The following is a 14,917-nucleotide window of genomic DNA, read 5'->3' as shown; positions in this document are numbered from 1 at the left end:
CAGTGGACAAGAGATCTACTACTGTGATACTTGATTGAGAGGTATATGTAAACCAGAGTCTACACCAGCTTTCCAAGAGATATATGTACAGCACCTGCCATCAAGATTCCATCCCTGTGATACAAACAGGCCTACAGTCCCTTTTTAAAACCACAGGCCCCTCCCAATGACTAACTCCTCAATCCATACAACTTCTAATCCCACCCACACCACGTACTTTATCCTAAGATCCACAAACCCAATCAACTTGGCCATCCCATACTTGCTGGCTTCAATGCACCCACTGAAGGTGTATCTGCCTTGGTTGATCAACACCTGCATCCTAGACTCCCCTCCTATATTAAAGACACCAACCATATCCTAGATCATCTTAAATCTGTGTCTGTTCCACTCCCACCACACACCTTGCTTGTTACCACTGAAACCCCTTTCCCACCTGATGCCAAACCAACAATGTCCTTCCTGCACACCTTAATCAACTTTACACTTATCAACAACTACTTTATCTTTGTGGGGCAGACATACAAACAGATCAGGGACATGACAATGGGAACCAAGATGGCTCCTTCCTACGTTAATGTTTTCATGGGTCACTTGGGGGGGCTCTCCTGGGATCCTCAAGTCTTCAGCCCCTTGTATGCTTTCAATACATTAGTGACATCTTTGCCATATGGACTCATGGTGGAGCTCACTTGTTAAAATTTCTAGAACGTCTAAATACATTCTCCAAAATTTCGGATGGTCCTATTCCGAATCCCATGCTACTCTCCTTGATGCTGACCTCTTCCCCGACTGAGTGTCAGCTACACACTTTTGTTCACAAGAAACTTATTAACAAACAACAGTACTTGCATATTGACAGTTGCCATCCCTTTCATGTCAAACCTTTCCTCCCTCCAACTTTGGCATTTGCAGCAAAAAATTTGTTCAGCTGCAAGCTCTTTACAGCCCCATTATCTCCTCAGCCTTGATTGGATGTAATTACCCCACCAGCCTAGTTCAAAAGCAGATTTCCTGAGCCATCACATCCAGACCTGGTGCTGCAGATCCCTCCTATAAACAACTTAGGAGTACACCTCTTGTCACTCACTACTATCCTAGTCTTAACTATATTAATCAGCTGCTTTGAGAAGGGTGAAATGAGGTCCACTCTGCCTGACAGTTTGCCCACAACTGGAGTACCATTTTGTTGCGTACCCCCACCCCCCCTCCACCACCACCTATACCAGATCTGTAACTGGCAACACATACACTACCAAAGCAAGAGCCACCTATGAAACAACACGTTACATACCAGCTGTCATGTAAACACTGTTCGATCTTTTACTTTGGTATGACGATCACCTAGTTATCAGTTAGGATGAATGAATGTAGGCACAAGGTGTACACTTTAACCTCCACATTTAAGCTTGCAGGTTTTCAAATCTCATCTGGTACCATCCCCAACAGTCATTTAAGCTTGCAGGTTTTCAAATCTCATCTGGTACCATCCCCAACAGTCAATCTTTCCTTCTTATCCCATCTGGCGAGTCTCCACCAACCCAGTGTTCTGGACAATTGTTCAGTAACTCTCCCCATTTTCTAAATTTCACCTATTCTTTTCCTTCGTACCTCTCTCTTCCTCTCCCTGAACCTTTCCGCTAGGAAGAGGAGCCACTGGCCCCATAAGCTTGCACATTTCCCTAATTTTTTTGTGTTTTCTCCTGCTGCCATTTGGTATGTAGAATGGTAGGCACAGAGGGGTGGGGAAAATGCCAGTGTGGAAGCCGCCCAGCTGGAGGTCTACGAAACTCCACTACTGGGAGGTTTATTTGGTGGTGGCCATTCATTTGAATTGGTAGTTTATCCATTGTAATGTCAAAATAGAACACTGAAGTGGTTGCAGGGACAATTTTATTGATTAACATCTTCATGACTACCCTGCAGTTCAAACTTTAGTACTTTGCAGACTTCATCGACCCCAGTGATGTGAATCTCGCCGGTGGCTCTGCCTTCTGTAGGGTAGGAAGAGCTAGTGGATCCAGACTAGAAGTTGGTAGTGAGTGGCTGGATGGATGGATGGGAGAGGTATTGCACATCAGTCTTTCATAGAGATATCTCACATGAGTCTGGGTACTGGGTGCAGGAGGAGGACAGAAAAAGTCATATGTATCATCCTATAGCTTCTTACTCCCACTACCTATGTCAACCAAGATCACTAATCGCCCCAGTCATGTTGCAGCATCGGGAGACAGCAGCAAATGAGTGCGAATGCATGCATTGGTGTCACAGTCACACTGTGTCCACATTAACACAAACTGATATGTTAAACCAATACATCAACAACACCATAAAATTTGTATGATATTGTGTAACTCATAATATCCATCATTTTTAATTTGGTGTAATTTTTGGATGCCGCAATAATCTCTACACTGAACTGTCATTCAATACATCCAAATAAAATTTGATGCCTCACTTACAAACCTCTTATGTACTTTGCCCTCTTTGGTACATCAATGTTCAACAACTTCTCTACTGCCAGAGAATAACACTGTTCATTGCACATCATTGAAACATAATCCAAACGATCAAAGTATGGTAAAGCCTGGGTGTAAGTCTTGTATTCAATCAACTTCTCTGTACCACGATGCAGCAAGCCAATGTGAGGATCTGCTCTAACCACAGTCTGAAACAAAAATAATTAAGTACTATTACCACTCTGTTGTTCTAACACACCTGGGCACTAAGGCTATCTCCATTATACAGCATGAAACTACCACCTCATTGCAGCATCTCTCAGTAGATACAATGATTTTTTAATTAAATGAAATATGCCCCATATTCCTACAGTATATGAATTCCAGAGTAGTTTTGAAATATAACTGGATCCCACATATGAATCAAAAGGACGTCAGGTATCTGAACTCTCTTCAGAGGCCAGGCTTGGGTTCAGTCCATCACAAGCCAGGAAAAGTGGGGGTAACTGAAAGACACCCAAAAAACTACTTTGTCCAGCTGCTGATAGTTTCATTGTGGGTGAAGTAGCCCCCCCCCCCCTCCCAATTCAAATTTAAAATCAGTGACTACCTGAGAGGCGCTGTCGAGGAACTGTCAGACAAATGTGAATGCTAATTAGGGTGGGACACCTGGAATGTTTGCTGCTAAAACTGAGTAGAGAGAAACTAGAACATACAAAGGAAAAGTGAAAAGATGCAGAGCGATATTTTAGGAATCAATGAGAGACAATGGCCAGATGAGAGAACGTTTTGGATTGGGTATTATACATGTAAGAAAAGAAGATGTAAGAAAAGACATCATGACTCTTCAATGAATTGCATGGCCTTTATAGAGGGGTAATAAAAACTGCAGAAAAATTACCAATATTTGAAAAAATGTACAACAAGGTAAGTGACAAAAATATTGAAAGTTAACAGAATAATACACATCAAACAGAAAAATTGTTTAGAAATGTAAAAAGCTCAACAAAAATGTACACAAAAAAATTACATGTGGGCAACACAAAATTGGAAACTAAATGTTGGACACAGGAGAAACTTCGTTGATGCTTGAGTACAAGGGGCATTAACTTCGGAAAATACTGAAACAAATAAAACTTTAACACTTCAACTACAGTTCGCTGCAAATGACATCACTTAGGGCCTGGAAAAAGGAACAATCTCTGAAAGGGTCATATTTACCTCTATGAAAAAAATGAATGATGTAGCACTAGTTGTCTGCAAGTTATTAGTGATTCCAACAATAAGGAACGCCACATCACACCATCTATGAAACTTCGTATGAGACTTATCTTGTGTAAATTGTTATTGTGTGTCGTGTTTAATAAATGCTACGTTTACCATGTTCCTATAGTGGTGATGAAACTATACAAACCCACAGTGCTAAAAAAATGGATGCAACAACTCAAATTTCTGAAGTTTCAGGAGTAGTGAGACCATCAAGAGATGGTCTACCAATAACAACAAATACCTTGCTGCAACAACAGTTCGCATCTCACGAGGAGTGACACTACCAATAAAATCTCGTGCAACATCAACAGTTATTAGTATTGTCAGCTATATCCTCAGCAACACCTGTGGTTACACCATTTGTGCCATTTCAAGACAGCATTAATGACTGGAAAATGTACCTTTGTCAACTACAGCATAATTTTGCCACTTTCAAGTTACATGATCATGATCTTCAGAAATCTATTCTTTCTTCCTTTGTTGTCTTGGAAGCAGTCTCTTCTTAGGAAACTAAGCATTTTGATGATCTCGATAGCCTGTCATTCTCCAGGATTGGTTAAGTTGTTTTTGAAAATCAATCAGAAAATGGTTACCATGTTTTCAGATCAGAATGCTACTATCACCAGAAAATGCAATCTAAGTCGTACCCTCACTGTGCATCATATCTTGAAGGACTGAACTGCTTTTACAGTTAGTCTCAATGAACACTTCAAGCATTCACTTGCTGATTCCCTAATCAGGGACTTTGTTATCCACCACACACCTGGCAAAGAAGGGAGCACTCAGAAATTAAGGTTTTTGGATCCGTCTATAGATAAAATTCTCATAATTGTGACAACTTTTGAATTTGTACAAGATACTGAAAGGCACTGGCAAACACGTTCCACAGTTTCCACATAGTGCACAGCTACAAAGGACAAACAACTGGTCCAGCCAGTAAGAAAGAGGGTTATAATTAGGAACAGAATACTTAAATAACCAGTCTCATGCAAGGGCTCCCCTGTGGAGCAAAATAAACTAACAACTTCTCAACAGTGTTCTTGAGATTCCAAATCTTCCCCAGGCTTTATTTTGGATTCTCGTTATCATTTAATGTTACGTACTAAATGTTTCACTATCTCCTTGTGCCAAATATTTTGTTCAGCACCCATGCTTTCGGTGTCCTAAGCAATAACAAAATTTGTTTCTACTTGGTCACATAAGCAGTGTTCAGAATTCTTATTCTTCTCACAAGGCCCGCAAAACATAAAATAGTGATTCGGTGCATAAAATTTGAACTTTAGTAAACCTGGCAATGGAAAATTCGCAATTTTAAGTACTAAAGGAGCAATATCGATCTCTGGAATGAAACCAGGCGAACTCTTACATTACAGACAGTTGTGGACTTACCTCCACTTCCTCCAGCCACAGTATCATGAATGAAGATTATCAAGCTACCATTTCCCCATGGGCACCACAGTTTGTGTGTGAACACTCAGCCAGTATACAAAGTGGGTGAGCACAACGATCACAAAAGCTCAGGAATGCTACCTCTACCACGCAGAAGTTGAACCAGGTGAGCCACTACCTGCCACTTTTAAGAAGGGCAGGGTTGGATATCACACCTACCAGTTACTCCGACAGCAATTCCAAAAATATTTTACATATCACACCACTGGCAGTGTTCTATTCTCCATGCAGCAGACACATCCCCCAATGCCCCATAAGGTCACATGATCTCTAGAGCCACATAAGAGGGTCAGCACGGCAAGCTCTAGCAGATCTGTGCATTTGCGTTTGTTTGTTCATCTACTACAATCCGGCCCTTCACCAACGACCATTCCTGGAACTGGTACTGCTCCCTGATCTTTTACTTAACTGTTCTTGTGGATTGTGATGAACAAATGAGATGTTTACCACATTTACATAGTTATACTATGTACAGGGGGACAACTATTTAACTATATGATACAAAATCATAATTTCTGAATGGTAGGCCATGGGTCATGATGGGAATTAGTATGGTTTGGTTTAGTGACGACACCAATTTTCATTTGGATGGGTCTGTCAATAAGCAAAACTAATGCAATTGGGGGACTTGAGATCCCACATTTCGCAATCAAGTCTCTTCACCCTAAACGGGTGACTGAGGTGTGCAATGTCCAGTCACAGAATAGTCGGTGCAATACTCCTTGATGGCACGGTAAGTTTCTGGAAGATGATTTCATCCCCGTTACCCAATGTGTCCCTGATTTCGACAAGATGTGGTTCATGAAGACAGAGCTCGACCCCACTGAAGCAGGAGTGTCTGATGCCCTGAAGGAGCACTTTGGGGACCGCGGGTACCCAGAGGCCCCTGGCATGGGCCTCGATTGGCTGCCATATTCTCTGGATCTGGACACATGCGACTCCATTTTGTGGGGGCAATAATAAAGACAAGGTGTACAGCAACAAGCCCAAAACCATTGCTGAACTGGAAACAGCCATTCAGGAGGTCATCAACAGCATCAATGTTCCAATACTTCAGCAGGTCATGCAGAATTTGACTATTCATCTGCGCCACATCATATCCAATAATGGGCGGCATATCCAACATGTCATAACCAAAATCTGAGTAACTGTAGTGATGTTTACATGTTGAATAAAGCATGTGCACACCATATTTTGTAACTACTTTATGTATTTTTTCATATAATTCTATAATTATAAACCTGTACTAGCTATTGGTTGGAAACAAACATATTTCCAGAATGAGATTTTCACTCTGTAATGGAGCATGCATTGATATAAAACTTCCTGGCAGATTAAAACTGTGTACCGGGCCGAGACGAACTCGTGACCCTTGCCTTTTACAGGCAAGTGCTCTACCAACTGACCTATCCAAGCAGACTCACGCCCTGTCCTCACAGCTTTAATTTTGCACTTCCTGTCGATCTCATGTTTGAGACGTTTGTATTCCTTTTTGCCGGCTTCATTTACTGCATTTTTATATTTTCTCCTTGCGTCAATTAAATTCAATATTTCTTCTGTCACCCAAGGATTTCTATTAGCCCTCGTCTTTTTACCTACTTGATCCTCTGCTGCTTTCATTACTTCATCCCTCAAAGCTACCCAATCTTCTTCTACTGTATTTCTTTCCCCCATTCTTATCAATTGTTCCCTTATGTTCTCCCTGAAACTCTGTACAACCTCTGGTTTAGTCAGTTTATCCAGGTCCCATCTCCTTAAATTCCCACATTTTTGCAGTTTCTTCAGTTTTAATCTACAGTTCATAACCAATAGATTGTGGTCAGAGTCCACATCTGCCCCTGGAAATGTCTTACAATTTAAAACCTGGTTCCTAAATCTCTGTCTTACCATTATATAATCTATCTGATACCTTTTAGTATCTCCAGGGCTCTTCCATGTATACAACCTTCTTTGATGATTCTTGAACCAAGTGTTAGCTATGATTAAGTTATGCTCTGCGCAAAATTCTACCAGGCGGCTTCCTCTTTCATTTCTTACCCCCAATCCATATTCACCTACTATGTTTCCTTCTCTCCCTTTTCCTACTACCGAATTCCAGTCACCCATGACTATTAAATTTTCGTCTCCCTTCACTATCTGAATAATTTCTTTTATTTCATCATACATTTCTTCAATTTCTTCGTCATCTGCAGAGCTAGTTGGCATATAGACTTGTACTACTGTCGTAGGCGTAGGCTTCGTGTCTATCTTGGCCACAACAATGCGTTCGCTGTGCTGTTTGTAGTAGCTTATCCGCATTCCTATCTGTTTATTCATTATGAAACCTACTCCTGCATTACCCCTATTTGATTTTGTATTTATAACCCTGTATTCACCTGACCAGAAGTCTTGTTCCTCCTGCCACCGAACTTCACTAATTCCCACTGTATCTAACTTTAACCTATCCATTTCCCTTTTTAAATTTTTTAACCTACCTGCCTGATTAAGGGATCTGACATTCCACGCTCCGATCCGTAGAACGCCAGTTTTCTTTCTCCTGATAACGACGTCGTCCTGAGTAGTCCCCGCCCGGAGATTCCAATGGGGGACTATTTTACCCTCGGAATATTTTACCGAAGAGGACGACATCATCATTTATTCATACAGTAAAGCTGCATGCCCTCGGGAAAAATTACGGCCATAGTTTCCCCTTGCTTTCAGCCGTTCGCAGTACCAGCACAGCAAGGCCGTTTTGGTTAGTGTTACAACGCCAGATCAGTCAATCATCCAGACTGTTGCCCCTGCAACTACTGAAAAGGCTGCTGTTCCTCTTCAGGAACCACAGAATAACAGATGAGAGGTCATTAATGTACACAAGAGAAAGCAATGGACTCAAGATGGAACCTTGAGCAACACCACACGTAATTCCCAATCAGATGAAGACTGATTGCTTACTCCACAGGTATTTCACAATGATACCCTTTGTTTCCTGTTAGGTAAGACTCAAACCACTTCACAGCACTGCCAGTGACACCATAGTAATCTAATTCACTTAAGACAATGCTGTGATTCACTAAGTCACAGGCTTTTAACAGATCACACAAAACGCCAGCAGCCTCTAATTTGTTATCTATTGAATTAAGTACATTCTCACTGACTTTGTACATAACCTTCTGTATATCAAATCCCTAAATGAACCCTAACTCTGACTTGGACAATATATTATTTGCATTAACAACTTAAGATGATTGAATGCAACATTTTTAAATATTTTTGAAAAATCTGGCAAAAATGGAATTGGTCAATAGTTTAACACCATCTCTTTATCCCCCTTTTGTAAAGAGGCTTAACTTCAACATATTTTAGCCAGTCTGGAAATGTTCTGCTGTATAACTTAAGACAGAACTCAACTCATATGAACACTCTTTGATTAACTTTGTTTATATGATACAACAGCCACTACAATACTTTTATTATGGTTGTAACTTCTTAGGGACAAGTGAACGTCATTTACATTTTACTAAAGTTATTTGTAGAGACTGGTCTCAGATATTCCATTGTACTGTTAACTGAACCTGGTAGCCCCAAGCTGTCTACCAATGTCTCATTTATTTTTAGAGTTGTCTGTTCCTCTTCCTTTCTGGCCCCACCTGTCTGTCTTCACTATATCTAATCGTTTTTATTTTGTTGCTGATGTAATTATCTTTTTCTCATAATACAGCTGTTTATATTTCTGGATTACTTGCTTCAATATTTTGCAGTATTCTTTGTAAAGCATTACAATGCTAACATCAGAGCTGTTCCTAGATAGTAGACACAGTTACCTTTTTGTCCCACATATCTTTATCCCTTTTGAAATCCACGATTTACTTTTAGACTTCTGTTTGATTTGAGTTACCTTTAAGGGAAAATGAGGAAGTAACTTTATTAATTAATGTTTCGTATTTTTCATTTGAGTCAGAAAAATCGTAAATATCTAACCAGTTCATGTCTTTGAGCAATCTCCTAATATTCTCAATTTTTGACTGATTTATTACCCTCCTGTACTCATTTTGCATAGATTTTATGTCTGGCAAGTTTCAACATAAAATGTTGCATGTCTCCATCACATAGCCCAATTACCACTGGTTTTGTGATATGACTTTTTAGCCAATGGCCTTGCCATAGTGGTAGCACTGGTTCCCATCAGATCACCGAAGTTGAGCACTGTCGGGCTTGGCTAGCACTTGGATGGGTCACTGTCTGGGTCTGTCAAGTGCTGTTGGCAAGCGGGGTGCACTTTGCCCTTTCAGACCCTTTGAGGCCAATTGAGGAGCCACTTGACTGAGAAACAGTAGCAGCACTGGTCACGAAAACTGACACTGGCCAGGAAAGCAGTGTACTGATCACATGCCCCTCCGTATCTGCAGCCAGTGACACCTAAGGGCTGAGAATGACATGGCAACCAGTCGGTACTGTTGGGCCTTCAAGGACGGCGTTGTTTTTTGTTTGATATGCCTTTTCCTTTCTCTCTCTTGTGATAGTGAAGTGCAAATGTGAAGGGACACGTACAGCACAAAAGGATACAGGCCGATCTAGTCTGTTTACCGACAGAGACAGCTGAAAAAATGCCGTAATGTGTAATAGGCAGACGCCTATCCAGACCATCACACAGGAATTCCCAGCTGCATCAGGCTCCACTGCAAGTAATATGACAGTTACGCGGGAAGTGAGAAAACTTTGATTTCATGGTCGAGCGGCTGCTCATAAGCCGCACATCATGCTGGTAAATGCCAAACGACACCTCGCTTGGTGTAAGGAGCGTACACATTGGACAATTTAACAGGTTTTGTGGAGTGACGAGTCACGGTACACAATTTGGCGATCCGATGGCAGAATGTGGGTATGGCGAATGCCCAGTGAACGTTATCTGCCAGCGTGCATAGTGCCAACAGTAAATTTCAGAGGCGGTGGTGTTATGGTGTGGTGTTTTTCATGGAGGAGGACTGCACCCTTTGTTGTTTTGCAAGGCTCTATCACAGCACAAGCCTACATTGATGTTTTGGAATGCCAACTTCATGCCAGTCCTTACTGACCGACATCAATACCTCTCCTCAGTGCAGCACTTCATGAAGAATGGGCTGCCATTCCCCCAGAAACCTTCCAGCACTTGATTGACCATATGAGCACTGAACATATGCGAGAGTGGAAGCTGTCATCAAGGCTAAGTGTGGGCCAACACCATATTGAATTCCAGCATTACTGAGCGAGGGTGCCACAAACTTTTAAGTCATTTTCAGCCAGGTGTCCGGATACTCTTGATCATATACCGGTAGTGTATATAGCTCAACCGCAGCTATCAATAAAAAAGAAATACCAACACCTACAGCTCCAAAAAGTGGAAGCACAACCCCAACAACACAAAAACCCAAATTCTCCATATTCAATACATGAATTAAAACACAACCGACCAACCATAAATATGTAACAGACAAAACATCACAATTACTATAAAATAAACCCAAAACAATAATTACTTACCAACAAAAACCTAAGGCAATACCCTCTAGGTTGGCCACCACAGGCACACACGCCCTCCCCACCCCCTACACACGTTCACACATTTATATAAGCGCCATCAAACAATCAAATATAACAAACTCACAACACATCACATCATAGTGATACCACAAACCATACCATCATTAGGTCACGGGTCAAAGCAGACGAGCAGAATCTGATGCTTCCCTTGACCCACAACCTCTGTACAAGTTCTGATTATACAGCCGTTTATATATCAACAATCGAACTATTGGGATTCCTGGGGGAATACAGGTTATGGGCAGAGATATTCTTAACACTGCATTCAAACGTATAAATAACTTGAATGTATCGGACCACTGTGTGATAATAGGGGGTTTCCACTGGGGATATACCATAAATATAACTGAGAAACATAATATGTGTATGTGTGTGTGTGTGTGTGTGTGTGTGTGTCATGAAAATTTATTTACTTTACCAACTCACAACCGTACTGTCACCTTGTGATCTGGCCTACAACAATGGTTTCACTACATATCAGTCTGCCACTATACATCAAGCAGACTGTATCACTATCTTCTGCATCTGCTTTTCATTGAAACTCTTGACACTAAAGTATTAACTTGGGAACAGTTGAGAACTATTACATTGAATTTTAAAAAACTGAAATGTAATGCTGTAACAGCATAACTTTTCTTTCTTAGTGAGAGGGGTGCTGTAACAATGAAAATCAAACATATTGGGAAAAATTAAAACTTGAAAAAATATTTGAGTATCCTTTCATTATTTCATGTATTCATTAATTAAATCCATTTCTATCAATAGTATGAATACTATGCTGAAACCAGCAAGCAAGCATTTAAAATATACAATCAAGGGAAAAAGCTTGCTTTACCTCTCCATCCAACTCAAGTACAAGTCGTAGTACACCGTGTGCTGCTGGATGCTGTGGTCCAAAGTTGAGGGTCATATTTTGCACAGTCTTCTCGACTGGAGCAAGTTTGTTGTTGTATGGAGGCATTTTCCATTTTGCAGTGATTTCATTTGGGTACATTACTGGTCCTTCAAACTGCTTCATGTATTCTGGATCAGGAAACCATTTCTTTGCACCCCTATTTTGGCTGTTTAAAATCGATGCACATTAATTAATTTTTCCGTCTGTTACTGTACTTCATAAACACTACTGTATCAAACACATAATCTACACAACCCCTTCGGCTGTTGCAAGGGCATCTTTCTGCTGCCAACAGATGTAAAACGGACAAGACCGACTGAAAAACTTAACGCTGATTTGTAATATTATCGGAAAGGTTAAGATGGTCGTCGTAAAACTTGACGAACAGATGCTGCAATTAATAACGTACCAAGAGCATGAAAACAATATAAGCATGCACAAACTATATAGAGAAATCCCTGTTTGTTGACAGAAACGGCCGTTTTTGCAGAATTCGCAGCAGACAGAGTGCGCGCAGAAACATTTTTCAATAACACATGTATCATACTGAACAACAGTGTCAGTAAGTTCTCATTGACAAATCATACCCAGCAAAATAAATAGGTGCCCCATTTTGAAATAACACTTTTCCACTGCCATTAAAATGTAAAACCCCCTTCCGCAACACAGTGCCCACAACACCAGCCATGACTATTCAAAGCCTAGCACTGAAAAGAAACTTCTTCCACGACTATTAAAAACCAACAGTAGACACCACTCGCTACGCAGATACCTGCGCAAGTATGTGTGCTGCAAATATGGCACGCACACACGACACATATATTCTACGTTTCAGACGTGTCTGAGACTCAGTACATTCTTAGGAATTATATACACAGTCAATGAGCTGTAGTTCAGTTTGTTTCTAAGTCAATATTTTCAATTCTCTGTCTGATCTTTTGCAACTGAATAAAAAATTTTGTTTTGAACTCTAGACAGGGACTCATAATATGGGTGGGAAGTTTTAATTCGAGTATAGTGGTAGTGCATTCTACAGTTACCTCTAAACCAAAAGTATCCATGCCTAAGAGCAAGGGAGATCGCTCCCTCTCTCCTACCTCTCAGGGAAAGAGAAAAATATAGCATAATAAGGTATATTTCTTTCCAGAAAATGATTTCGAAGACTGTATGGCGCAGGTTTTTAACAGACTTGGAACTGGAACGTTTTTATGGTTACCAGTACTTACAAGTCGCCACTCATCTTCCAAAATATTAAAAATACTTGTCGCCCCTCCCCCAGTTTGGTCCCCCCTTCCCTTCAGCAAACCATTGTACAGAAGCTCTTGCTCTAAATCATTCTTGTCACGAACTACTTACGATATTAGGAAGTAAAAGAAGTACAAAAATAACTACATCCATTACACACTTTTCCAAGATCTTCCACTATCAGCTTAACACAGTATTCCACCTGCACTCTTCCTTAGAACAAGTAGGGCCTACATTTTTGTTTTTATTTTATTTATTTATTTTTTTCTTGCTACGCTGTCACATCTCTCATTAGGTTATGGTATAGGACAGTACTGAGTGAAAATATGCTAAAAATACCACGGCGCCAGACCGAATAACTTTCGTTACTTTCCCTAGCTTTTAGCTGTAAACATCCTGCAGAGATTTCTTTTTTCTTGTGTACCGTTTCTCTATCTGCCGTGATTTCTCTGTTAAAGAAATCCATCTCTGTATCTGTGCTTTTAATTTTCCACAGACTTCTGTGACTCCTATACATTTAGATTGTTCTGCAATAAACTTTCCAGAACACTGACATGCATCTGCCATTTTTACATTCACTGTGCACACCACTGATCTGGTGCACATGCAGACGAGAAACACCTGACGGAACAAACAGGCGATTGAAACATGTCCTTGTCCCAGATTTGCAGCAACCTCCTATCCACGCGCTCCAACATATTTGCGCAGATGTAATTAGGACCCACAGATTTGAGAAATTTCGCTCAAACCTCCAACTCCCAGATTTGCACACATCATATATCTGCACATATCTCATATGCACAGGCAACGATCTGCCTGCGCAGATGTGATGCGCGAAAACATATTTTCAGACAGATCGTTACGCATCGACAGGGCTCATGGCAGTTTCAGTTCGGTAGTTAAATGTTTGTTGTTCCAGCTGCAACTTGAAACGTAAGCACCCGCACACACACAGACCTGTCTGCTCAAATGTTTGTGTACATACCATACCGTTGCGTGTGAATGGTGCATTTGTGCAAACATAAGCTGTGAGCAAACCTAGAAATTGGACTTTCAGGTTTGAGCAAAACTGCTCAAATCTGTGTTTTCACAACACATCTTTGCAGAGAAGTTGGAGCGGGTGGATAGGAGATCACTTCAAATCTTGGATACAAAACGTATTTGAGTTAGCTGTTTGTCCAGTCATCTGTGTCTGTATAATGAATTTTAATAAGGCAGATACATATCGGTGTTCTAGAGAGTTCTTCTACTAATGAATCAAAATGTATATGAGTAATGCATGTTAGTGTTAAATGAAAATCAGGAAACACAGCGATAAGCATAAGAAGACAGCTGCTTCTCAATCTTTGACAGAAAAGTTGCAAGTGGTGCACCATACAGCCAACAGATAAACGATACAACACTTTTTAAGAAATCGTTGCAGGCTTCACTGCAAAGCAGGAAAATCTATTGGATGTTGTGCTGGATATTGCTGGCATACAGTTACTTAGTACTGACCTACGTAATAATTTCATGTGACAAAATATAAAAAAAAGTAGGTCCTTTTTGTTCTACAGAAGAGTGCAATCAGACTGCTGTTTTGAACTGATAATGAAAGATCTTGGAACAGTGGCTTCTGGAATATGGTTATTATTACATGTGTTTTACTTCCAACCGTAATGCATCATCCATAACAAGAGATTTAAAGGTGAACTGTAGAATTCACCACCGCAATACTAGAAGTAAAACTTTCCAATTGCTGCTATAATATGAATCCCTGTATAGAGTTCTGAATGTTGCTTTATATTCTGATGTGAAAGTTAGTGAACTGCAGGCACGGAATTGAATATATTGTCTCAGAAACAAAGTGTATTATTGTTCATTGGCCACATATATAAGTTCTAAGAATATACTGTCTAAAACTGTAAAAATATTCTCTATAACTTTACTGATCTTCATGAACTCATCCTTCTGGACAGCATAAATAGCATCGCATGTGTTATATATGATTTCACTCAATGTTTGTTTCGAAACTGCAGTAGTAAATTCTAGATCCTTGTAG

The 14,917-nt window shown here is 40.4% G+C and overlaps 1 protein-coding gene and 1 pseudogene across 1 annotated transcript in view; one reads left to right on the top strand and one right to left on the bottom strand.

Annotated features, from left to right (window-relative positions):
* Window positions 1-12,381, bottom strand: part of LOC124545174 (NADH-ubiquinone oxidoreductase 49 kDa subunit-like) — a 41,511-nt gene extending 29,130 nt beyond the window's left edge. Inside the window, exons 1-3 of the mRNA XM_047124013.1 lie at window positions 12,219-12,381; window positions 11,572-11,797; window positions 2,467-2,668 (exon numbers count right to left, since the gene is read on the bottom strand). Coding sequence (XP_046979969.1) covers window positions 2,467-2,668; window positions 11,572-11,797; window positions 12,219-12,319 — 529 coding nt within the window. The 5' untranslated portion in view covers window positions 12,320-12,381. The remainder of the gene's footprint in view (window positions 1-2,466; window positions 2,669-11,571; window positions 11,798-12,218) is intronic.
* Window positions 9,305-9,423, top strand: LOC124546045 (annotated as a pseudogene).
* Window positions 12,382-14,917: the final 2,536 nt, after the last annotated feature.

This window comes from Schistocerca americana, chromosome 8 (genome assembly GCF_021461395.2).
Source record: "Schistocerca americana isolate TAMUIC-IGC-003095 chromosome 8, iqSchAmer2.1, whole genome shotgun sequence".
NCBI lineage: Eukaryota > Metazoa > Arthropoda > Insecta > Orthoptera > Acrididae > Schistocerca > Schistocerca americana.
Note: the sequence above shows the minus strand (reverse complement) of the source record. Positions and strands in the feature narration are given on the sequence as shown.